Source organism: Polypterus senegalus, chromosome 17, assembly GCF_016835505.1.
Source record: "Polypterus senegalus isolate Bchr_013 chromosome 17, ASM1683550v1, whole genome shotgun sequence".
NCBI classification, from domain to species: Eukaryota; Metazoa; Chordata; class Cladistia; order Polypteriformes; family Polypteridae; genus Polypterus; species Polypterus senegalus.
The window spans coordinates 19,076,545-19,102,478 of NC_053170.1; the positions used below are offsets into that span (position 1 = coordinate 19,076,545).

The 25,934-nt window shown below is 44.0% G+C and overlaps 1 protein-coding gene across 1 annotated transcript in view; it reads right to left on the reverse strand.

The window, feature by feature from the left end:
* The window catches only part of LOC120517718 (SH3 and cysteine-rich domain-containing protein 2-like), a 44,040-nt gene extending 20,902 nt beyond the window's left edge, over positions 1-23,138 (reverse strand). The window contains exon 1 of the mRNA XM_039740174.1: positions 21,621-23,138. Within this exon, the coding sequence (XP_039596108.1) occupies positions 21,621-21,710 (90 nt within the window). The 5' untranslated portion in view covers positions 21,711-23,138. The remainder of the gene's footprint in view (positions 1-21,620) is intronic.
* Between the last annotated feature and the right edge of the window lie 2,796 nt (positions 23,139-25,934).

Sequence of the window (25,934 nt, forward strand, 5' to 3'; positions counted from 1 at the left end):
TTTTTTTCTTTTACATTCTATATTTTATGCTGTGCAGAACCTTTAGCGCTCACTGGGATACTAAGGTGAGATGCTATATAACATAAAGGTAGCTTGACTGATATTTTACACTTAATACAGCAATGTCATTATCTTCTTCATCGTGCCAGTACCGTTAGGGGCTGCCGTAGTGGATCATCTTGTTCCATATCTTTCTGTCATCTTATTCTATTTCATCCACCAACTGCATGTCCTCTCTCACCATATCCATAAACCTTCTCTTAGGACTTCCTCTTCCCTGGCAGCTCTATCCTTAGCATCCTTCTCCCAATATACCCAGCATCTCTCCTCTGTACATGTCCAAACCAACACAATCTCACCTCTCTGACTTTGTCTCCCAACTTGAGCCGACCCTCTAATGTCCTCATTTCTAATCCTGTCCATCCTCATCACCCCAAATGCAAATCTTAGCATCTTTAACTCTGCCACCTCCAGCTCTGTCTCCTGTTTTCTGGTCAGTGCCACCGTCTCCAACCCATATAACATAGCTGGTCTCACTACCTTCCCTTTCACTCTTGCTGATACTCGTCTGTCACAAATCACTCCTGACACTCTTCTCCACCCATTCCACCCTGCCTGCACTCTCTTCTTCACCTCTCTTCCACAATCCTCATTACTCTGTACTGTTGATCCCAAGTATTTAAACTCATCCACCTTCGCCAGCTCTACTCTTTGCATCCTCACCATTCCACTGACCTCCCTCTCATTTACACTCATGTATTCTGTCGTGGTGGTCCTACTGACCTTCATTCCTCTTCTCTCTAGACTCTAGAGTCTAGAGCATACCTCCACCTCTCCAGGGTCTCCTCAATCTGCTCCCTACTATCGCTACAGATCACAATGTCATCAGCAAACATCATAGTCCACGGGGACGCCTGTCTAATCTCGTCTGTCAACCTGTCCATCACCGTTGCAAATAAGAAAGGGCTCAGAGCTGATCCCTGATGTAATCCCACCTCCATCACTCCTACCGCAGACCTCACCACTGTCACACTTCCCTCGTACATATCCTGTACAACTCTTACGTACTTCTCTGCCACTCCCAGCTTCTTCATACAATACCACAGCTCCTCTCGAGGCACCCTGTCATATTTTGATGGCTTCATGTAGCAGTGGACCGAGTCTCCTAGTGGTTAAAACACTGGATTGTGAGGACTGCTGTGAGACTGCCAGTGGCTCATGTAACCTGCTAGAGGGGTCATTGAAGAACAAAGGAAATGGATGTACTGTGCCTGTCAGGTCCTTTGGCGTGATGTTAATTCTGGTAAGACTCTTACGGTATGTAAAACAAAGATAATGGGTTTACATTTTTTTTCCCCCATTTAGATTTGCAGTTATTCTTGTAATAAGCAGATATGGAAGACAGATGGGTGGATTTACAGGTTTTTCATTTCTTGAAGTAGTAACCAGAGTAGTGGTATCACTGCTGCCTCACGACATCGAGGCTGGGTTCATGTCCTGGGTACTCCCCATATTCACGTGAGCTTTCTCTGGGTGCTCCACTTTCATCCCACAGTCCAAAGACATAAGGTTAGGTGGACTGGCATTGCTATAATGGCCCTAGTGTGTGTGTGTGTCTGAGTGTGTTTATCCTCCAAAGGACTGGGGTTGTTTCTTTCTTTCACCCAATTTTTTCTGGGATAGGCTCCAACTTTCCCAAGACCCTGCTCAGGACAAATGTGTTTGAAAATGAATGGATGGATGGATGGATGGACGTCACTCCCAGGTGGTTAAGGTGACCATGGCTGTATGACTTTACCTGCAGTGGGCTGTCATTGCAGACACAAGTAAACAGCAATGCAAAACCTGGGATGGAGTGAACTGTAGAAAGAGGCGACGTAAAATATTTGATTTTCTTTATGCTTTACTTAGAGCTGCTGCTGTAATTAACAGATTTGGATTACTTTGATTAATAGTTTGGTGTGGCCTTCGAGGCACAAAGGACTGGGCTGTAAATCACAAGGCTGCTGCTTCAGTTTCCACCACTGGCTCTGTGTGACTTTCTGTGACAAGAATAAGGGAACAACTGTACCCGTGGAATGCCTTGTTTGCAATGGTAAGGCACTATATGTTTTCTCTTTTTGTGCATCTTATACAGAGTTTTTATTGTATTTGCCACAATTATTCATGGCTTCTGGTTGTACTTAGTGTAGCAGCTTAGGGTTAATACATTGAACTGTAAATGTCACAGATGACTGTTCAATTCTTTTCGATAGTTGGCTTTTGTGACCTCGAGCAAGTCACTTAGTGTATTGGGGCCACCACTTTAGAAATAAGTAAATACCTGTACCATGAATTTATAATTTACATTTTTTTTAAAGTGGCAGCTCAATATGAATATAAATAGAATAGTGCAACTATTTACAGTGTATGTTTCAATAAATCCTTTATAGTACCTTTGACAGCATAGACCATCACTTGCTGCTTAATAAAGCAAATAAGAATAGAGCACAAGACTCTTGAATGCACGTTTGATTAATTATCTGCTGCTTGTGTGACTTGGCTCACCATATGCCACTGCCTCTTGGTGGCCCCAGCTGTCACACACCCCGATCCAAAAAGCCATTTAAAGGGCCAGGCACACACTTCCCGTCCTGCTCTGCCAGGGTTGGAGTTTCTCTGCATCCTTGTAGTTACAATCTACTAAAAGAAAGAAGTAAAGAGCAGGAAGTGCAGAAAAGCCAGTGGGTTAGAAGTGAGGAATGAGGACAGATTGAGGGCAGTGAAATGCACATCCAGAAAATTACAGTACGTGCCTCTGCTGAAGCTTGTGAGCACCACAGAGAAGTGCTGCTGTTTCAACCTGGCATTTAACGATAAGGCTAGGGAAGCCTTGCAAAAGGAAATATTAATTATGAAGCATATTATTATTTATGATGAAAAAAGCACACAGTGAAAGGCACCATATGAAATAGGGATTAATTAATAATCATCTGGACTGCCCGTAACCAGAATTTCAGGAATTGAAAAATAGCTGACTAAACCTTTTAAAATAGGTTATGGCATAAAATCATAATTGAGATTGTGCCCTTGTTCTCATGTGTACCCCGCTGTTTCATGTGAGGGATGGTCAGCTGCATTGAGGAGAGCATCTTATAAACAAAGGAAGGCCAGTGACAAATCCCTGTGACTGAGCTGGTTGCAGCCATGTGTAATTTATAGAAACGATCATTTCATGAAGCCTGACAGAATGAATTATACGCTTTGATGAGAAAAAAAAAAAAAAGAGGAAAAAAATAAATAAATAATAAGAATTTAATTGTGTATGCGTCATTTGCCTTTGTGCTGCTTTTGCTACTGCAGCATGGCTGAAACACTTCCACTGGGAAAACCACAGCAGGAAGACCTAAGTAGCACTTTTGCCATTCGGTGACAGAAAGGGAGATAATAATAATGGAAGGAAAAACTGGGCCATGTATTAATGTGAAGTCACTCAACAGGACTGTTTTTAGCCTTTTTGGAGCGCTAAGCAGTTTACTAATTTTGCTAAACCTCACTGTGAGGGTCCAAAGTGTCACTTACATCAGTTATGCCACAGACACGTCAATGTCGTGACCTTTTCTGAGGTTTTATTTATTTACCTTACCATTCTCACATGTTTTGTCTTGCTGCCTTTGCTCGTCTGTCTAGGCAACTGCAACTCTGGACATGTAAACGTTAAAATCTCCACTTGCTGCAGGCACATTGAACTGTTGGCCGCAAATCTGCGTCCCTATTACTTGCCCGGAGAGTTTGGACACGTCATTGTTGTTATTGTTTACATCCCTCCTCGGGAGGATGTGGAGATAGCGGGTGACGTCATGCATTCCACTGTTGCTAAATTACAAACACAGCACCCTGAGGCACTTGTGCTAATCGCTGGAGACTTTAACCATGTGATGCTGGACAAAACATTACCTGTCTTCTCCCAGTATGTGGATTGTAACACCCGGGGAAATTGGACTATTAACCTACTGTATACAAACGTTAAAAACACATACAGCGCCACCCCGCCGCTTGTGCTTGGGAAAGCAGATCATAACCTGGTCTTGCTTCAGCCTCACTACAAACCAAGAGTGACGGAGCTACCTAAAACCACACGCTCATTCAGGAAGTGGTCCCCTGAGGCAAAGCAGGCTCTGCTTTGGAACTACGGACTGAGATATCCTGCAAAGATCATATAGTGAGAACATTGAGGAGATTGTTGACTGCACTATGACTACATCAACTTCTGTATAGACACTGTGGTTCCAGTAAGAACAGTATGCTGCTATGCTAAGAACAAGCCATGGATTACAAGTGACATCAAGGGCCTTTTGAACCAAAAGAAAAGGGCTTTTAAAGGTGGTGATCAGCATTAACTCAAGCGCGTGTAGAAGGAACTCCGAGTACAGCTCAGGGCGGCGAAGGAGCAGTACAGCAGAAGTTAGAGCAGAAGTTGCAGAATAACAGCATGAAGGAAGTGTGGGTTGGGATGAAGATCATCACTGGCTGCAGCTCGAAGTGGGGTGCGACCATCGAGAGTGACGTGGAGAGAGCAAACCAGATGAACCATTTCTTTAACAGGTTTGAGCACCCTAACCCACTCTCACCTTGGAGTACTGCACCCTCCACCAATCCTTCTGCCGATACCAGCATAGGAGAGAGTTTCCCCCCACCCACAATTACAGCAGCCCAGGTAAGCAGAGAGCTGAGGAAACTTCGTGCCAGCAAAGCAGTGGGTCCAGATGGAGTATCGCCACGATTGCTGAAAGCCTGTGCGTTGGAGCTGGGGAGTCCTCGACAGTGCATCTTCAACCTGAGCCTGGAACAGGGGAGAGTCCCGAGGCTTTGGAAAACATCTTGCATCACCCGAGTCCCAAAGGTATCACACCCTAGTGAGCTGAATGACTTCCGGCCTGTCGCTCTGACATCACATGTGATGAAGACCATGGAGCGCCTGCTTCACCACCTGAGGCCACAGGTCCGCCACGCCCTCAACCATCTGCAGTTCGCATACCAGGAGAAGGTGGGAGCGGAGGATGCCATCATCTATATGGCTACACCGATCCCTCTCCCACTTGGACAGAGGCAGTGGTGCAATAAGAATTATGTTTCTGGACTTCTAGCACATTCAACACCATCCAACCTCTGCTCCTTAGGGACAAGCTGACAGAGATGGGAGTAGATTGACACCTGGTGGCATGGATCATGGACTATCTTACAGACAGACCTCAGTATGTGCGTCTCGGGAACTGCAGGTCTGACATTGTGGTGAGCAGCACAGGAGTGCTGCAGGGGACTGTACTTTCTCCGGTCCTGTTCATCTTATATACATCGGACTTCCAATAAAACTCAGAGTCCTGCCATGTTCAAAAGTTCGCTGACAACACTGTTATCGTGGGCTGCATCAGGAGTGGGCAGGAAGAGTATAGGAACCTAATCAAGGACTTTGTTAAATGGTGCGACTCAAACCACGTACAACTGAACACCAGCAAAACCAAGGAGCTGGTGGTGGATTTTAGGAGGACCAGGCCCCTCATGGACCTCGTGATTATCAGAGGTGACTGTGTGCAGAGGGTGCAGACCTATAAATATCTGGGAGTGCAGCTGGATGACAAATTGGAATGGACTGCCAATACTGATGCTCTGTGTAAGAAAGGGCAGAGCCGACTATACTTCATTAGAAGGCTGGTGTCCTTCAACATCTGCAATAAGATGCTGCAGATGTTCTACCAGACGGTTGTGGCGAGCGCCCTCTTCTACACGGTGGTGTGCTGGGGAGGCAGCATAAAGAAGAAAGACGCCTCACATCTGGACAGACTGGTGAGGAAGACAGGCTCTATTGTAGGCACGGAGCTGGACAGTTTGACATCTGTGACAGAGCGACGGGCGCTGAGCAGGCTCTTGTCAATCATGGAGAATCCACTGCATCCACTGAACAGGATCATCTCCAGACAGAGGAGCAGCTTCAGCGACAGACTGCTGTCACCGTCCTGCTCCACTAACAGACTGAGGAGACCCCACACTATGCGACTCTTCAGTTCCACCCGGGGGGTAAACGTTAACATTATACAAAGTTATTGTCTGTTATACCTGCTTTTTTATCACTCTTTAATTTAATATTGTTTATTTTTATCAGTATGCTGCTGCTGGAGTTTGTGAATTTCCCCTACTAGTAGGCAGAGTTGAGGACATTCAGGATGTGGCACTGGGATCTTACTTGTGCTCTCATTGTGATACCAAGGGTAGGCCATTTCTCTCTATTAAAAAAGGAAATCCTGAGACAAGACTTTTTCAAAGAGATTTTTCCAAGTCCAGCACGTAGACTTTGGCCATGAGATTTTTTTCAAGTCATGCCCTCCTCTCAATCATATTCAACCACACACACAACCCACTCACCTCTCATTCGTGTGAATGCTTTTGGCAGACACAGTTCCTGCTCTCTTAGCTCTTATAAATTTTTACGTTTTCCTCACTTTAAGTTCCCAATAAAAGAAGACTTATTATGTCCAAATCTTATTGAAGAATTTCATCACGAAGGGTTATCAACAGAAGAAATGAGTATGCGGACAATCCTAGCACCGAGAAATAATGAAGTCAAATGAATTAACGCAAAAATTGTCGATCGGTTACATGGCAAATTGGTTACATGCATACCAATAGACTCTGCTGAAACAGTTGGAGGCGATCGTGTGGAAGATGAAAACATCAAGTTACAATATCATGAAGAATATCTACAAACGTTAACACCGTCCGGTCTTTCACTGGCCAAGTTAATGTAGAAAGAAGGATGTATCAAAGGAAGGTAATGGTGTACATCTCCCATGGATAACATTAGACACCAAAGGAGATCTTGATATGCCACTCGTGTTAAAACATTTACAGTTTCCTGTTAGAATAGCTTTTCCAAAGACAATTAACAAATCACAGAGACAAACATTCGAAAAAGTCAGTTTATTTATTAGAGAGGAAGAAATGAAATTCACTCACGGGCAGTTGTACCTTGCATTGTCACAATGTAAGTCCAAACACAAAATCAAAATTCAATGCGATATTGACGAAAATTTAATTCAAAAAATTGTTTTTACTGAAGTTTTAAAGTAAAAGTGTAAGTTTAAAAAGTGTTTACCTGTTAATTTCAAATCCAAACAGAATGACATCGTATAATGCAACATGAAACATAATTTACTTTCAAATTATTACGTTTTACTATTTTTTAATATGGTTAATTATTCGCTGTAATGTAAAATAGTTCTGTTATGCATATGTAACAATTCCCATGAAAATAACAATCTGTTTAAATTGAAAACGAGCGGCTGAACCGCCAAGCAGCTAGCACGTAGTGTCCGCCCGGGGGTTGGCGAGCGAAGTGAGCAAGGGGCAAAGCTCCTTAGTATTAAAAAAAAGATTCATTTAAGAATGGTACTGTGATGGACAGATTCTCTGCTAAAGTTTTACATATGCAGGTGCCAGGATTGATTCCAAATTCCTATGACCCTCTAATGGACTGATAAATAAATGAATGATGAATGGCTGACAGAGTTTTATAAGGCAGAAAAATATAAAAACATAATCATTGCCAATCAACTTACTATTTTATATTACATCTGTCACATGGACAAGATGGCGACTTAATAGTTAACACTGTTACCTGATGGATCTATGGTTTCTGATAGGCTAGGAGTCCCAGCATGATTATACAGGAAAAGCTGGGCTCAGAAAACTTCGATTCAATTCAATGTTCAGTGCAGTCCACAAGATCCAAGATGTGCAGCTGAAGACAGCCGTCTCTTCTAAATTTCCCCTGTGTGCGTGAGTGGGTCCTTTAATGGAACTGTAACCTGCTCAGAGGTGGTCTGTGCTTTGCACCCAATCCAGTCAACAGAAGCTCTACCCCCTCTGCAACACTGAACTAGATTAATAAGGATTTGAGAATTTTTGTTACTTTTCATAGTAATATATCTTGGAGCGTAGATGAGATTATCAAATGCAAAGCAGCATGGAGATTATCATTGATGAAATGAATTGATTTAACTGCTATGTAGAGTAGGGTGGCATGGTGGTTAGCACTGCTGCTAGGAGTCCAGCAGCCTGGGTTTGAATCTTGGACATAGTTATTGTCAATGTGGAGACTGTACAGTATGTGCTCCCTGTGTCTCCTTGGGGGGGTTTCCAAGGTACTCTGGTTTTCTCCAACATCCCTATAGTCAATTGTGTTAGGATAATTAGAAATTCCAATTTGTGAGCAAGAAGTGCCCTAGATGCCCTAGATGGACTGGCACCGTGTCCATGTTCAGTTCTTTCCTTGTTCCCTCTGCTGCTGATCCACACTAAATTATATAAATGAATGTATATTAATAAAACAAAACTGCCTTGATCTGCTGCCATTGAGCATTGATTGCAACTCTCACAAACTGCAGGGTGGGTGTAGTACCCCACATGTAGCATGAAAACCCTGCCAGTGGCATGCAGTGACCCAGAGGAGGAAGCGAAATGCCCATCCTCTTTGTTAACCGCTACATTGCTTTGCCACCATTGAGGATCATTCAGGAGCAGTTTGGTTCCAAGGTATGATACATGCATCACGATCAGATTACCAAATAAAATCACAGTCTTACTTTACAAAGCGTCTTCCTACAGTAGCACTTTGTAGGTAGAATATCATTTGGTTTCCATACTTTGACAAGTGTCAGTGGAGGGGATGGAATCCACAGCATTGTGTTTTGCCGTCCGGAATCTACACTCCGCTTTCATTATTTGTGCATACAGTACGTTGTCGAAGCTAGTTTAGTCACAGCACATTATACTCTTGTGAGTACTCTGCTAATGGTGCTCCTGACATGATATTTTTTAGGTTACCCTAAATTTGATTTTGTGTAGTGCCTTGCTGTAGTGACTGCATTCTTTTGGCACTTTGGGAAATAATACAGGCATTTCCATATCTTTACATTGGCATACTGATATGTGAACTGGTTGACTGGCAGGGAGTGAGTGTATGAAATACCCCGTAGTAATCAGGGGGTCTAGTTAGTGCTGCACTGTTGGCTGAACTCTGAAGTCTCACTCTGGTACTATGGAATATGTTATACTAAAAATAGCTATGGAGAACATTATAAGTAAACATATGAATATCTTAAGTAGGTAAATTGCAATACGTCCCCTATCTGGGGTGGGGCGGCGCGGTGGCGCAGTGGTAGCGCTGCTGCCTCGCAGTTAGGAGACCCGGGTTCGCTTCCCGGGTCCTTCCTGCGTGGAGTTTGCATGTTCTCCCCGTGTCTGCGTGGGTTTCCTCCCACAGTCCAAAGACATGCAGGTTAGGTGGATTGGCGATTCTAAATTGGTCCGTGTGGGTGTGTTTGTGTGTGTCCTGCGGTGGGTTGGCACCCTGCCCAGGATTGGTTCCTGCCTTGTGCCCTGTGTTGGCTGGGATTGGCTCCGGCAGACCCCCCGTGACCCTGTATTCGGATTCAGCGGGTTGGAAAATGGATGGATGGTAAATTGCATGCTATTTGGATTTACAAGCTGCAAACAAATGTCATGATACCTTGTACTTCTCATCAGCATCACACAGAATACCCACTTGTCACTGGGCATAAACACTTAGACACTGAGTGTGCAGTTCTAAAATGCTAATTTCATCCTGCAGATTAAGGTGAATGTGCCCCACTGCAGTTCTAGGAAGTTTAAGAGCACAAAAGACAGAAGCACATCATTTCAAGGATCAAGTAGTTTTTTGCTGAAATGTGAAGACTGTCGGCATCAGCAATTTCTTCCACTTTCTGCATCCCTTGTCACACTCTACAGCACCACTGACACCAAGCCAGACACCAATGGGATTCTTATTTATTCATTTTCTCTTCTTTAAATCCTTTGGATGCTTTTCAAAGAATGAACTTCCCTTCCCTACTGGATAAGCTGCCGCTCCTCAAACATGTAGCCTCACCCACCCAGTGAAGCCCTAACTGCTACAATACTTTCATACAATCCCAGTGATGGGATAGAACACCATAACGTGTTTTAAAAATTTATTTTAAGGAACCCCTACAAGGGCGGCACGGTGGCGCAGTGGGTAGCACTACTGCCTCGAACGTTAGGAGACCCGGGTTCGCTTCCCGGGTCCTCCTTGCGTGGAGTTGGCATGTTCTCCCCGTGTCTGCGTGGGTTTCCTCCCACAGTCCAAAGACATGCAGGTTAGGTGCATTGGTGATCCTAAATTGTCCTTAGTGTGTGCGCGCGGTGAGCCGGCACCCTGCCCTGCCCAGAGTTTGTTTCCTGCCTTGCACCCTGTGTTGGCTGGGATTGGCTCCAGCAGACCCCCTTGACCCTATTTTAGGATATAGTGGGTTGGATAATGGATGGAACCTCTACAATTTTGATGGTCGGGCTTTCAGGGGACTCAAAGGGTTAACTAGAGGTCCCACACCAACCCAGGACCTCCTTTTATTTCACACCTTGTGTGTGGTGTGGGTTTTCACACTCCAGTGTCTTCAAGACTAGCCTTCCGACTGCCTAAATTGAATTTTCTTCTCGTCTTAGAATGGTTGCAGCCTTGTCAGTTACACTTGTATTAAAAGATCAACGCCTAAATGAAAGAAAAAGACACTTCAAATGCAAGATAACTCTCCTGATTAAAAAATACATTCCTATTGGACTACTTAAAACAACACTCATGTCTGGAGGCCAGATTTACTAAGTCAAATAAAACTTTCAATATTGTAAGGCCTAAAAGCAATCCTCCTCCCTTCAGCTTAACAATATTAAAGGAGCTTCAAATTATTTTTGCTGGTGAATGACATCTCAAGGCATTTTACAGGTATAAAAATGTATGAAGGGTTCCATCTTTGTACAACTGCACACAGGCAGGTTAAATGACTTGCTCTGAGTCACTACATTAATGAGTGCCAGGGTCAGGGGACTAAACTGGCACAAGGTGGCCACACTGCCAGCCACGTCAGACTCCCGAGTTGTACATTATGCTGTTCTGATAGACTAAAAGCTCCCTACAAATATATAATGGAGAAACCTAATTAAAATAATAAATAACTGAATGGATATATTGTGTGTATTGAAATTCTTAAAGGTAAAATGAAGTGTTAGGCTCTCATCAAAAAACATTTTCCAAGTCCAGCACGTAGAGCCCCCAGTGGACATGATAATGTGCACCAGGAGAGACTGGGGCGACTGGGTGGACTGGCAGCACTATCGACAGCCTTTCTTTTATTCCCCCAACGTCAGGCGAGATTGGGAGATGAGTGCTTTGTTTCGTGCATGGATCCGATTCCCTATTTTCTTTTTGTTTTTTGCCTTCGGCTATATGCGACATGCAGAAATTTTGATAGGCTGCCCCACGGGCATCTGTGAAGCTAATTCAGGCACTTCTGTTTCTCCCCGTAGCTTCATTCCTATTTGTTTCGGCTTTTCTTCTGCGAGTGAGCAGTGGAGCGCAACAGAGGAGATGCGATCAATAATTCACTAGTGAATCTTTGAGGCGAGACAATGTTTTGTGGCTCAGAGTTGGTTTTTTTTTTATTTTCGTTTTTTCCCCCCAAGTATGAACAGGAGGAATGAGTCCCAGAGATGAAGAGCAGTGGGGCGTTGTGCGCTTATAAATATTCTCCAAATATACTATATATAGTGAGCACTTTATAAATCCCATAGGCCCCTGCTGTTAAACATCAAGGTGCTATATAACACAAACATTGGTTACTTAGATGCCAGTCTACACCCACAACCCTCTCCGCCCACCCAGCAGCCTCACTATGAACTTGGAGACTAACCATCATGGTAGTTCCAGAGACACTTGCTTGAAAGGCAAACCCCCTAAAAACGGTAACCGTGAAGGGCACAGGCACAGTAGCCAGCAGATTAACAGCCGAAAGCAGAATCAGCAGGCAGCTGAGACAAAGACATTCCAATGAGCGAGAAAGTCATAAGCCACCCCAAGGCCTGAACACACAAAATGACAAGATCTACGTATATACACCAACCACTGAAGAACAGAGAGCTTCCCAAACCAGTCACCAGATAGGATAAAGCCAGCTGAACCAGCGATGAAACAGGAATATAAAGAAACTGCAGCCCAGCATAGAAGGAGAGCATCTAAATGATGAAACGCAGCTTAGATGAGTGACGTGGAGACTGAGCCTCCTAAAAGAGTAACCAGGTGTACAAAGAGTGCTCAGCCAGAAGTTTAACACACAGCCACCCTATAATGCTGGTTGTATAAAAAGCCATCTAAACCTTAACCTGGAGACTAAACCCTGAAATCAGCAGCCAGATATAGAAGGTCACCTAATTCAGTAACTAAGGGGTCACACCCTTTAAATCTGTAGCCTATCTGCAAGACCACCTGAACAAGTGCTTAGGGGTACAAGCCTCCAACAGTGTCAGTGTCACTACTATACAAGAACGCCAAGCCAATCATAAATTGGTCAAACACAAACCCCAGTAGCTCCTATTAAGACCATCTAAACCAGTTAAATAATAGGTACAGTGGAACCTCAGTTCACGACCATAATTTGTTCCAAAACTCTGGTCGTAACCCGATTTGGTCGTGAACCGAAGCAAGTTCCCCCATAGGATTGTATGTAAATACAATGAATCCGTTCCAGACCGTACGAACTGTATGTAAATATATTTGTTTTTAGTTTTTAAGCACAAATATTGTTAATTATACCATAGAATGCACAGCGTAATAGTAAACTAAATGTAAAAACATTGAATAACACTAAGAAAACCTTGAACAACAGAGAAAACTAACACTGCAATAGTTCGCGCTATAGTGCTAGGAACTGCTCGCTAAAAACACTCTTTTTTTTTTATGAGTTTTAAGTACAGGGAAATAAAAGAAACTTCTGAAAAATCTGTAATTTAATAAACCACCAAGAAAAGTAACATTGCAACAATGCACGCTGCGAACCGATCGCTGGAAACAGAACTGAAAACAAAAACAAGCCTTCTCTACCTTATGTGTCCAGCCCTCCTTCCCTCTCTCGCTCTCTGTTTCGTGTGTGTCTGTCTCGCGCAACTGTGTGTGTGTGTGCGTGTGTCTCTCTCGTGCACCTCTGTGTGTGTGTGTGTGTGTCTCTCTCGTGCGCCTCTGTGTGTGTGTGCGTGTGTCTCTCTCATGCGCCTCTGTGTGTGTGTGCGTGTGTCTCTCTCGTGCGCCTCTGTGTGTGTGTGCGTGTGTCTCTCTCATGCGCCTCTGTGTGTGTGTGCGTGTGTCTCTCTCATGCGCCTCTGTGTGTGTGTGTCTCTCTCGTGCGCCTCTGTGTGTGTGTGTGTCTCTCGTATGAGTGTGTGTCGCGCCCTCGCTCTCGCTGCACAGGAAATGCACAGGGAGAGACTGAACATGTACAAACCGAAAGGGAAACTGGCTTGTTGGTATACCGAGTGTGTGGTCGTGAACCGAGGCAAAAGTTTGGCGAACTTTTTGGTCGTAAATCGATTTGTACGTGTACTGAGACGTTCGTGGACCGAGGTTCCACTGTATATTGGCTAATCCTGTAGACAGAATAAAGAAGAAGGTAAACCAGAAAAAATGGGAATGGGCATCTTAAGTGGGTAGCCCATATACAGGAGCACCTACACCAGTATTCACAGGATCAGGTCCCCTAAACCAGCAGTCAGATATGTAAGGGTGCCTAATCCAGGAGCTGTGGGTCCAAATCAGATGAGTACCCCCTTTGTACAGGAACAGCCTGAGAAATGATAAGGGTGGCAACATCTTCACCTCTGGAGTCCTCTAGCAGACCACTTTAATCAATAGCCTGTGATTTAGGGCCATCCAGATGCACATAAACAAAACCATCCTAAGTTTGCAATTGGAGGATTAACACCCCCATCCAGTAGCCCCTGGTACCATGTCTAAATGGGTGGAAGAGAAGAAGCCTTCCAATTTACAAAATCACCAAATTCAATAGTTAGGGGACCAAAACATCTAATCTAGTAGCCCCTTTACTAGAACCCCGTAGACAGTAATTTGAAGATGAAGCCCTTATGCAAACCCACCTAGAAGAATAATTAATGAGGCCGAGCACCGCCCCCCTCTGCCAGCTCTGTACCTCCTATCTCACTGTAGGAAACAGAGCCCACTAATCCAGCCGGCAGCTAAACAAGGGGATCACAGTCATTAAAACACTTATGAGTAGCCCACTTAATTGATGCTCCTACAGATGACCACCTAGATTCGGTAATAAGTAACAAAGCTTCTCAACCCACTTGCACTAACATCAAAGTCATTGACTTATGAGGAATCAAATCCACTGATGCCCACTTAAAAAATAATTAAGGGACTAGCACTGCTAAACTAAAGGCCCATAAATAAAACCTTTGTAACTTTAGAAATTTAGGGGCACATGTTCTCCACCTCAGTATGCTCTACACAAGACTACCTAAGCCCCATTATGATTATTTCTTTACCCAAGGCAACTAACAATGTCACGATACACTACAGGTGTTTCAATACATTTTATTAATAGCGGAGCACCTACAGAATGGATGACTGACTCAGAATCACACATTGAGGGTGGGGATGGAATTGAAATAGCCCACCTTGAAGTTGAAGGTCCAGTGACTTTGGCACTTCAGTGCACTGGCTGTCATTAGTAGGATGTCTTAAATTGGTAACTAGATAGACCAGCGTTTTTAAACCTTTAAGTATTTGCGACCTGAGTTTTCATAGCAGTTTTAATCGCTCACCCCTAACGTTTTTTTGAAAGGATCCCACGAATACCAATTTGTTCTTTTTTAATTAATGATATATCATAAATGCATATTTTATTATACCTACTGTGAACGCTGGCCCGGACACACACAGACGGACAACATAGTTCCACCCAACACACATTTATTTTGCAGATATTTACAATTAGTGCACTCACAAACCCCAGTGCCTCCAGCACCGATTCCCCCAATGTCCAGGCCACACAGTCCTGTGCCTCTCTTTCTCCTGGTCGCCTCCAGTCCTCACTCCTGCTCCGTCCTCTTCCACCCGACTTCCGCCAATGACTGGAGGGAGGCGGCCCCTTTTATAGGAACCCGGATGGGCTCCAGCTGCTTCCCGGCAATCTCCCGCGGACACACCCCTGTGTGGCGGAAGTGCCGGCTGCGCCCCGGAAGCCGTCCGGGTGTCCCCTGTCGTTTCCCCCCCGGCACTTCCTGGTGTGGCGGAAGTGCGATAATCAGGCTCTGGGGCGCCGCCTGGCGGTGGCCACGGGTCCCTACAGGGCTGGGCTTTCAAGCCCTCTACCCGAGGCCTCCAGCATAACCAGGACGGACGCCCCCTCTCGGTCTGGAGGAGGCACAAGCCCTCCTCTGGTCTTCTGCCGGGGACCTAACGGGATATACTGGCATCGGGGCGCCGCCTGGCGGTGGCCACGGGTCCCTACAGGGCTGGGCTTCCAAGCCCTTTACCCGAGGCCCCCAACACAACCAGGATGGATGCCCCCTCGCGGTCTGGAGGAGGCACAAGCCCTCCTCTGGTCCTCCTGGAGCCCGGCCGGGGACCACACTACTTAACTTTTCTCGACATTTATCTAACTCTATATTTATCTTTCTAGTATCAGAATGTAGTTTAAATTAATTTGTTTTGGTTTCAATAGATGTATTTTTCATATTTTTGATTCTTGTTTTCTTTTTTTCACATCTTTGCGCTCCCCGCCCCACTGGTTGAGAACCACTGAGATATACACATCCTCCAGGCCTATAACTGATGCATATGCCCGCCTAAACCAGTACTTATGGAATCTTTTACACAAAGAACCACAGACACATGGAATAAACGACCAAGTAGTGCGGTAGACAGTAAGACGTTAGGGACTTTCAAAACGCGACTTGATGTTTTCTTGGAGGAAATAAGTGGATAGGACTGGTGAGCTTTGTTGGGCTGAATGGCCTGTTCTCGTCTAGAGTGTTCTAATAGGATTAGGTGGCCCACTGGGATGCATTTTAAACAGTGGAAATTTAAATACAATCAAATTCAATACCCTGCAAGTCGCAGTACTGGTCTTGGTGATTTTAAAATTATTACAGCCAGCCCACATAACCCTGCAGCTTACCGTAAAAGGTCCTTAAGGCCTGTAATCTCTTACGCCAAGGCCTCTCTGCCCTGAGATTCCCCAGGCCGAGTGCTCCTAAAAGAGGAGGCACCCCAGAGCACATGGCACTGCAGTGCCAGCCACCAGCCCTTTCCTCTTCTCCGTGCCTGCTATTTTTAGTTGCTTGATGTTTTGACGTTTTTAGGCTGCACTTGCAGATGTTGTCCTCGCCGCACTGACGGCTGACACCACAGAAACACACTTTTCCCACAACATTAGGCTGCTTTTGTGAAAACGCTCAGTGTGCTCAAACACCTTCGCATTTTTAGCTTGGCCTGCTATCCCTTGCCCTACTGCTCTGTGTGCTGTGCCCTCTTTTGAAAAAGGAGATAAAGTCACGCTCGGTCAGCAGATCGGAGATACTGTGGCTCGAAAGGCTTGTGCTGCCAGCTTGCTATGAAAAGTGACATCTTTGGTTTAAAATGGATGGGACTCTTTGCTGAAATACAGTATGTAGTCACTGCCATCTTTTTTTTTTTTTTTTTAAAAACTCTGGTACCAGGATTCTGTAAGGCGTCTTTAGTAAAAGCACCACCACCCATTTGACCTGTTTGTTGTCAAATGCTGGAACTGTTAACACTTTGCTTTTTTTTTCTCTCAGGATATGTTGGCAGTCTGTCAGCATTAACTCATCGTCTTGGCGGCCAGTGTCACTTTCTGTCTGCAAGACAACTCTGATGGGCAGCATGAGGGCTTTGATGCTGTCAGTTTAAATATTCACAAAAATTGCGAGCGATCTGTTTTAAGTAGCACCTTTTGTTGTCTTTTGACACCGAACTACATGAGTGCGTTAGAAAGTGGATCGATTGACCTTTTAGGGCACAGGTGGCAAACTCCAGGCCTGGAGGGCCGCAGTGGCTGCAGGTTTTCATTCTCACCCTTTTCCTAATCAGTGACCAGTTTTCACTGCTAATTCACTTTTTTCTCATCACTTTAATAGCCCTGTTAGAAGGATTCAGTCCTGTGAATTGATACTTATCTTCATTAAAGCAGAAATGAGACGTGAAACGAGCCGACAGATGACCAGCTAAACTGGGGCTTCAAACTCCAACCAATTTCACTCCAACTAATCTCTTAATGAGAAGCCGATTCTTGCTGTTAATTAAGCCCGTTATTTAATTCCATGGCTTGTTGCTGCTCTCGTTCTGCCACAGCAGACATTTCCAAAACTGTTGGTTTTCTGTTTTTTATTCCGTCAAAATGTTTTGGTGACCTGAGAGATCAGCCTTACCGAGACCTTCACCTTTCTTTATATTCAGATATTGTCTGATGGGCACAGGTGGTTCGGACTCGTTTTGTGTCTCGTTATTGTTTGGCTGCTAATTAAAGAAAAAAGAAACAAGTACAAGGGCCAGAGTCAAGTTAATTAAAAGAAGTAATCAGGGTTACTAATGGAGAAGGTGGTAAGAATGAAAACCAGCAGCCACTGCGGCCCACCAGGACTGGAGTTCGACACCCCTGTTTTAGGGTAAACACTTTGCCTGGGGACATCACATTGTACTTTCAGGAAAGTGAAATATTTATAGCAATTCTAATTTGAATTAAACACCTTTGAAATTAATTAATTAATTAATTAACTGTGAAGTAACTACAGACCTCAAGCAATGAATTTTAATTGGAAAACATTAATAAAGAATTAATTTCAAATAAGGATTAACAAACAGGAGAATTTATTAACAAGACCAAAAAGCAAACAGAAAATAAACACAAAAATAATTAGTGGAGCTTGCGCTACCAAATATGAAGTGAATAATGTCTGTCTTTATACATTTAAGAGATGTACGTACCAGTAGGCTTTGTAATTCTCCTTCCTGATATTAAAGGGCAGAACTTCTTTGAAAAGACTCTAAGCCACCACTGTGGGTCAATAAGAGGTCTAATAAACATCCTGCTCCCGGTCCTTGTGGCTCTGAAGTCCCCCACTTTAGTTACTAGGCCACGATGCCCGCCAACCTCATTCCAGCTTCGCTCACAAGACTGTGAAATCCAAGTAGGGCTGAAGTGAGGTCAGTCTCCTGCACCATGGGGTCTTCTCTGCAGAAAGCTTCACACACGGAGTTTCCTCGCTCTCTCCACGCTCAATCAAGTGGGCTTCCCCTTAGCCCCTCGAATACAAAGGTGTCATCTTTAACTACTTTTGTAAGCACTGCATGCATTTAAGTAGACAAAACTCACAAGTGACATTTGGTGTGGAGCTCAGGGCTCGAGGGTCGGTGCACCCACTTTGAGAACTTGTTACTAGACAGAACACCTTTACATTATCTTTTACAGACACTACCCGATAAAATAAATAAATAAATTAGCACCAAGAGAACCTCACTGAAGTCTACAGGAATGCATCCAAATCGTGAAGCCTTTTAAGATGGCTGACATTGAACACAGAGGATGTTCATCCCTTGAGGACTGAAATTGCAATGATTGAACGTTTCCTTTTCTCTCTCTGATCATGTGCTATGTCTGTTTTTCTTTACTGCTGGACTAATTATGCACCCTTAAGCAATGCGCATCATATTTATAAGCGAAAGCTGATGATATGTGAGCTTTGAAATGGAGACAAATCAATGAAGTGCTCACAGGCTCAACGGATGATCGCTTAGGCAATCGTGGGCCACGGTAAATTCTCCACAATATTATTTTTTACTGCCAAAATGCGCCACATTTTGTTACTTTCTATTAGATTTGAAATGTGTGTTTCAGGATTAATCATCAGCTTTCAAAATGTGGCGAGTCTTTGAAGTTGCGGCGTTGAGCTGGTCTGATCATCGCCCCCAAACCTTTCTCTTACTTTTTTTTGTCCCCAGCAATTGCAAAAGAATATCAGTCATCAACAAAATCCAAAAAGACATTCACTCCTATGTCCCGAGCTGCAAGTCGTCATTCACAAAATCTGCATATGGACTCCTCCGTGCCTAAAAGAAAATGTACATTTATGCAGAGTCCCTCTAACTGCGAGTTTCAAAACTTCTTAAACCAGTTCAGGGCTACAGGGGACCAGAGCCTATTCAGGCAACATCAGGTGCAAAGCAGGAACCAAAACTAAATGGGTTTCCAGACCACTGCAGGGCCTACTCACACGCAAATACCCCCATAGGGCCGTCAATTCACCTAAAATGTATGCCTTTGAGATATGAGAGGGGGGAAAAAATGTAGACATACACAGGGAGAACATGCGAATTTCACAAAGATAAAGATCAGATCTGTGAGAAACTGGCACTAACCGCTGCTCCACCTGTTGCTCAAAACGCAAAGTTACACCATCGCTGGTTGACCTTGACCACCTTGCTTTAAGACGGGCTAGTACTAAAAATACAGTAAGATGGTGAAACAGCCCAGTTTACAGCCAAGTAGCTTTGGACGTGTGGTAGACGTACCCTGTGTTAATCACAACTGGCAGTAGGGCCTACTGGCAAAGGCGCTGAGCTTTAAACTAGAAGGTTTCAGGGTTTGCCTACGTTCTCTTTAAGCTGTGAATTTTTTTTTTTTTCCAAACCCCCACGCAGCACTGCTTGCTTGCCTTGCAATAAAAAAAAAAAAATGTAATTATAGAGTAATATTTCCTAAAATAGAAACAATAAAGCAACAACCAATTTGAAACTGTCATCAAATTGCCAGTATTTTCAGTACAGAATTAAAAAAAAAAAAAAAGAGGACCCCTAAGGTGACTTGGGGAGGTTATGCAAAGCAGGTGCATTGCCATTTCATCTAATTCAATTCAATGTATTCGTAACAGACACGTTTTTCAATTACAAACCCAGCACGCTATACACTAACTACAAATATAATAACAAAATGGAGTTAAACTAAAAACACAGAAAGGACAAAATATAATCCCTAATTTTAGATTGAACATGAGTGGTCACTGTGATACAATGAAAGATACAGTAATCCTGATGTATTTCTTACATAAGTCAAAGGAGAATTTTTTTCTTTATCCATTTTAGAAACATTCATTTATTTATTTTGAGCTGAGGACATACAAGTATGGGAAGTTCCCGCCAAACAGGTCTGCTTTGATTTTAATGTCAGTCAGTCAGCCATTTTCCAGCCCCCAGGGTCACAGGGGTCTGCTGGAGCCAATCCCAGCCAGCACAGGGCGCAAGGCAGGAAACAAACCCCGGGCCGGACGCCAGCCCACCGCAGCAATTTTAATGTCTCACGGAGATTCATTCCTCACGGCTTCAGACTTAGTGGAGCATCTGTTGTACGTATTTTGATTTTGTCATCAAGTCAAATCTCCACTGCTTAAAGCTTTAAGCATAAATCTAAATGCAGGTACTTGTGGTGCATCTCTATTTTAATATAGCTTTTTCAAACTCTATACCTTTCATTATAACTAAGATTAAATGTGTAGTATCCCACTGGATTAGCACAAGCTCATCTGGCAGAAGTGTTTGTGCCATGGAAAGCACTTTATAAAGTCAATTACATAGGAGCTCACTTCTCAGTGACTGACCACCCTTGAGAATGACTGTCAGCCCGCATCCACTCGGTAGAGAAGCCTACAACCAGAGTCATAACTGGCATCAAACACGCTGCACTTAAGCATACTGATCTGCACACATGGAAAGCTCCAGAAATGGACCCCCAATCGATGCAATGACATTGGATTTCTGAATGATTTGTCTGTCCTTTGGCACAGAGGTTGCAGAAGTGACCTGAAAATTGCAAGTCTGCTGATTCGATCGTCACCCCAGGTGGTCTCCTTACTCCTTTCAGTCCCCTGCAATTGCACAAGGATATTAGCCACAACTAAGCCTTCCAACTCCGAAACAAACCACAAAGTTCCTAGCCAGCTTGGAATCTCCCACTAAATCTGTATGGACACCTCATTCCCTGAAAAAGGCTGTATGACAGAGTTAAGCCACTGCTTATGAGATATAAAATAATCGTTAACTGGAACAATTGGATTTGATTCCTAGCACAATTAGTGCCTTGCATATTCTTCCCAGTTAGTATTCTCTTGGCACCTCGGATAAGTCACACTTTCCAAAGATATTCATGTTAGATTATTTGACAACTCTAACCTGACCTAATATGAGTGACTGTGGGTTTTTCCGCAAGTGTACCCTACAATAGACTGCCATCCTGCCAGGACCAACAGTGCACCCGATTCTGTCAGGATAGGCTATAGTTCTTCAGTTGACCCCTTGTTAGATTTAGCAGATTAAGAAAGTGGATGGGATGATAATGCCTGATTAACTGATGTACTCCTGTATTTATCTAATCAGGCCCCAGTACAGTAAAGAACTCTTAATATCTCATCTCAAAACAAATGAAACAATTAAAACAACCGGACCGACCCAACGCGCACGTACAGCTCTCTACAATCGGGAAACGTATTCCTGACATTTTGAAAACATTTTTTTTTTTATTATTAGAAAGAAGTCATAGGCAGTCCCCACAAAAAAAAGAGTGATCTGATCTGGATCCACCCTAACTACATTCACCTAGGCTAGAGAATGTGCCTCAGATCCACCCCACTTGCCCCCATCCTTCGCTAACCAATTTGCCCGTAGTACCCACCTTAGAGTCCGGCAGCACGGACACGCTACTCGGAGATCGCGACGCCTCTGGCTGTTGGGGCTCGCCCTCTTTGTCGCTGTTTTCAGTCATGTCTTCTCTATCCCTCGGTTTGCTGCCTCCAAGGTGAACCTGTTCGCTCAGAGGACAAGCGCGGCTCCCCCGTGCTTCTTTCGCACAGGTGCTAGGCGATCCAGTTCACTCGACTGCCTTTCAGATATTCACCTTAACTGTTGCCTTGACATTCAGGTGCCGTAGGCTCCTCTGCAAGCCGCTTCTCTCCAGACGCAGAGATCGCGCTCAGTAAAATGACCGACGTGTTCATTGACGGCAGACACTTTTAATTGGCACGCTCCTGCCTCTCATGCGACCACAACGGGTCTCGAGAAGCCGCCTCGCCAAGATTGTGGCTTGCTGGTGCAGGACTTGAGCGAAGCGATGTTGCGGGCTGAAAAGGTTGCGCTTTCTTTCTTGCGGGTCGGGATGATTGGTTGTGATCTGAACGCTTCGTGTGGGGCGGTAAGCAATATGTTGCTAAAGTAGTCCACTGAGGCAGGACGCACGCCAAGAATGATGAGTGGTCCGTCGGTTGGTGCTGCTGGCTTTTGCCTCAACGATCCTCCGATGTCATAAGCTGCAAGTGTGCTGAGGGAGCAACCGAGACGTGGGGCGGGATGCTAGTCAGCCGGATAATAAAGCTTCTTGTAGGTCCAGAGATTCATCTTGCACATGAATGCAGGTAATAATGTAAGCTGTCCCCTGAGACAAGGTGCGAGCTCTTACAAATCAAGAACTCTAACGGTGTCTAAAGATTTCGGGCGTAGGCTGGTCCGAGGAAACTTTTTTTGTAGGTGGACCGTTGTTCCCCGTTTCAAGAGGTGTGTTGTAAATCTTTATAAAAAAAAATGCGGACTGGTGTTTGTCGAATTCCCTGAAGAAGCTAGTGTATTAAGATGGGACTCGGGATGGAGCAGCTGCCAAAATGCGGCTGCAATAAAATCAGTGAATCAGGACGTGACTCGGGGTCTGCTGTCCGTTAGACAAATCAGCGCTAACACTGCCGAACCTGGATGTCCAAGTTAAAACGAAATAATGAAGGCTGACAGGACTGGTCCTAAATCGTGCTTTTTAGCCATTACTAGTTGACGAGTATCTCCATAGTTTAGTTATCGTTAGCCTTAGTAAATGACCGTTAGCCTATGTCAAAAAAACAGGGTGCCCAGTGTATGACTATCCCTCTGATTTGCCCAGTTTCAGACCGATTCCATAAATCATCACTTTCATGGTCTGCTAAAATCGCGTTGAGGCGGATACGGGCGAATCTGTGCTACACCTTTCACACACGGATCACCTAAAACGGGTTCCGTCTGAAGCGTTTGTATGCAGAGTGATGTCGATCAGTTTGCGCGGCTTAGGACTCGGTTTAATTGTTGGGACAACGATCACCATATAAACCTAAAAGGCGCAGCGGGTCGTCGTATTGGTGAGTGGCCGGGTGCCGCAACCACCGCTTCAGTAGCACCGGCAGCCTAGCAATCAGCTGAAATGCGATCTCTGTAAAGGCGCGCAAGCCGTCGCGGCTTCCAGTTGGAGTCAATGAAGCTCGAAAGCCACGCCCACACGGCCATTTCCTCCAAGTAGATTGGAAGCGCTTCGTGACGATTTTCTAATGAGGTGTCTGTGACTGGAGTGTGAGAGGACAAACGTTTATGCAAAACAAGGTGGGGGTACAGAAACGCTCGTTTGGCAGTCGGGAGCCAATGGAAGCTGTTTGAAATACAATTCCCTTTAATCTTAAATGCGGTAATAGCTCGGAGAAAAAATTAAAATCGGTGTGACATCCTATACTAAAATATGCAGATGCTTGTTGACTGTGACCATCGAGTATCAGCGAATTAGATGTCACCAATTCAGTAATTAGCTTAATTTAGATTTGTGTAATCAGAAGGAATTTAAGGAATTTAATAAATGTAATCTGGCATGAACCGGCATTCTGTCCAAGGGCTGCTTCCAGTATTGCGCCCAGTATGTAAGGGACAGGCTTAGTCTCGAATTGAATTATGATGCTTTTAGAATACTGAGATATGCCAATAAGTGTAATCTCCCCTTTTTAAAAGTCCTTTTTCACGTTTAGATTAGAATATGCAGAGATTAGCTCACATGTAATTTTAGTTGATATGCAGTTTGTAAGACTGTATTGAACTGAACTGAACTGAAAGTGCAGGTTCTTTGGAGAATACAAACCTACCAATGTACGCAATGCCAGTTCATGCAGGACACACTACCAATGAAGAATTAAGCTTTTCGTTGTCTATTTCCTGCATTGCCAGTTTCTGCCAGTTAATGGGTTGGATGATCTAAGGACGCCATGTCACTTTCACCTCTAACCTTTCAAAAGTGATGTGATTGGCTGTAGGTGTGAAATGTAGCAGATTTAACAAACCAAAAAATTAAGAGTTGGAAATGTGTATGTTATGATGATATCCAGGTTCTGGTGACTGTAATAAAGTGGTCATAGTTAGAAGATCTCCTGCCTTGAGATGTGGTGTGCTCTCTTAAAATACTAAACTGCATTGATCCACCATAATAAATGGATAAGTGTCCGTGGGTCCATCCGGTTGCTATGTCTCTGTCATTCCACTAGATGTCGTATCAGAATGTCTAGATGCTTACCTAACCTTAACCTCCCAACAACCACGTCTTTAGGACTGTCTCAGGATGCGAAGTTTGTGGCAGGGAGGATGGCGCATGTATCAAACGGGTTTCTCAAGGGTGGCTGTGTTTGGACTTACATGAACCTGTAAGCCATCCTTTGTGCTTACACAAAGCAACTTGAGGTAAGAGTTGTACCTGTGAGCTTTCATTGGGAAATGGCTCAGGATGGGGCCGGTAAACAAATTCTATTGGTCTGAAGTATGACTGTTTATGATTGGTTTAGAATCAGAGGCCATTCTGTACCACAATGCCCCATTGGCTCATGATTTGTGATAACAATGGTATAAAGATGGTCACTTTGCCTTTACCCCCTGAATCTGTCTGTCTGTCTCTCTCTCTCTGTCTGTCACCATCTGGCCATTAGGAAAAGACCAAATAAAGAGAACTCAGCAGCCATACTGAGTCAAGCATGTGGCCTGTTTCAATACTCTAATCAAAGGCCATGTGTTAGCAAAGCAAGTTAGACTGAAAATAAGCTGAGAGCCACCTATGGATGCCAGAGGCCCTGCTGTAATGGTATAGTTTGCCAACATTCACATTGTACTGCATGTCTTTAATATTAGGGGCATATTATCAATACTATCTAATTAAATGTGTTACTTAACTCCTGCCTGTTCCTTTACTATGTCTAATTGAGGTGTATAGAAAGGAGTGGTGTCGCTAAAGTACCCGACAACACAGTGGTAAATATATCAGATTTAGAAATTTTATTAAAGTTTACACAATAAAGAATGTAAGGGGGGAAATAGGGTCACCATACAACCCTATAAGATAAAACAGTTATGAAATAGAGGAAGAGCAACAGGATGAGATGTATGATTGAGAAAATCAAGAAAAAAAGAATTATAGAGGGACAATGTAGGATGCCCAAAGTGAGAGGAACACGTGTATGAATAAGAAAGGAAAACTGAGAAAAGGAAATCGGGAGAAAGTTATAGGAAAATGAGAAGCTGAAATGAATTAAAAAATATATATATTCAAAGGAAGTGGGTTGGCACCCTGCCCAGGATTGGTTCCTGCCTTGTGCCCTGTGTTGGCTGGGATTGGCTCCAGCGGACCCCCGTGACCCTATTCGGCTTCAGTGGGTTAGAAAATGGATGGATGGATGGATATATTCAAAGGACAGATTGGAATTGGTCAGTAACATACAGTAAGATAAGCTGTCTCAATACAGAGAACATTGACAATCAGTTTAGGGGACACTGTATCCAGCAGGGGGTTCATGCTCCCTAGGACGTATTCTTTTAGAATTGCTGCCATACTACAATCATGGCAGGGATATTAAGACAAAGAAGTATGGTGGTAGACAAAGGATAGATTAAACTAGCTTTTAACTTTGGCTTCACTTCCATATACAAACAGCTGAAGGAGGCCTGTTGGACAGTACAGTTGTCCTAACAGTTCTTCAGATGACTCTTTTAACGATCGGCTGTCCAACTCCAGTGGAGTCAGAGGCAATTTCCTTGTCACATACAAAAAGAGAAATCTTCATTATAAAAAACATACTAACCAAAATATCAGAGGCGATAAGGAAAAAGTAAAGAAGTACGAGCTGATTTAGCCCAGAAATGAGGGCTGAGTTTTAAAGTCATGTCTTGGTGT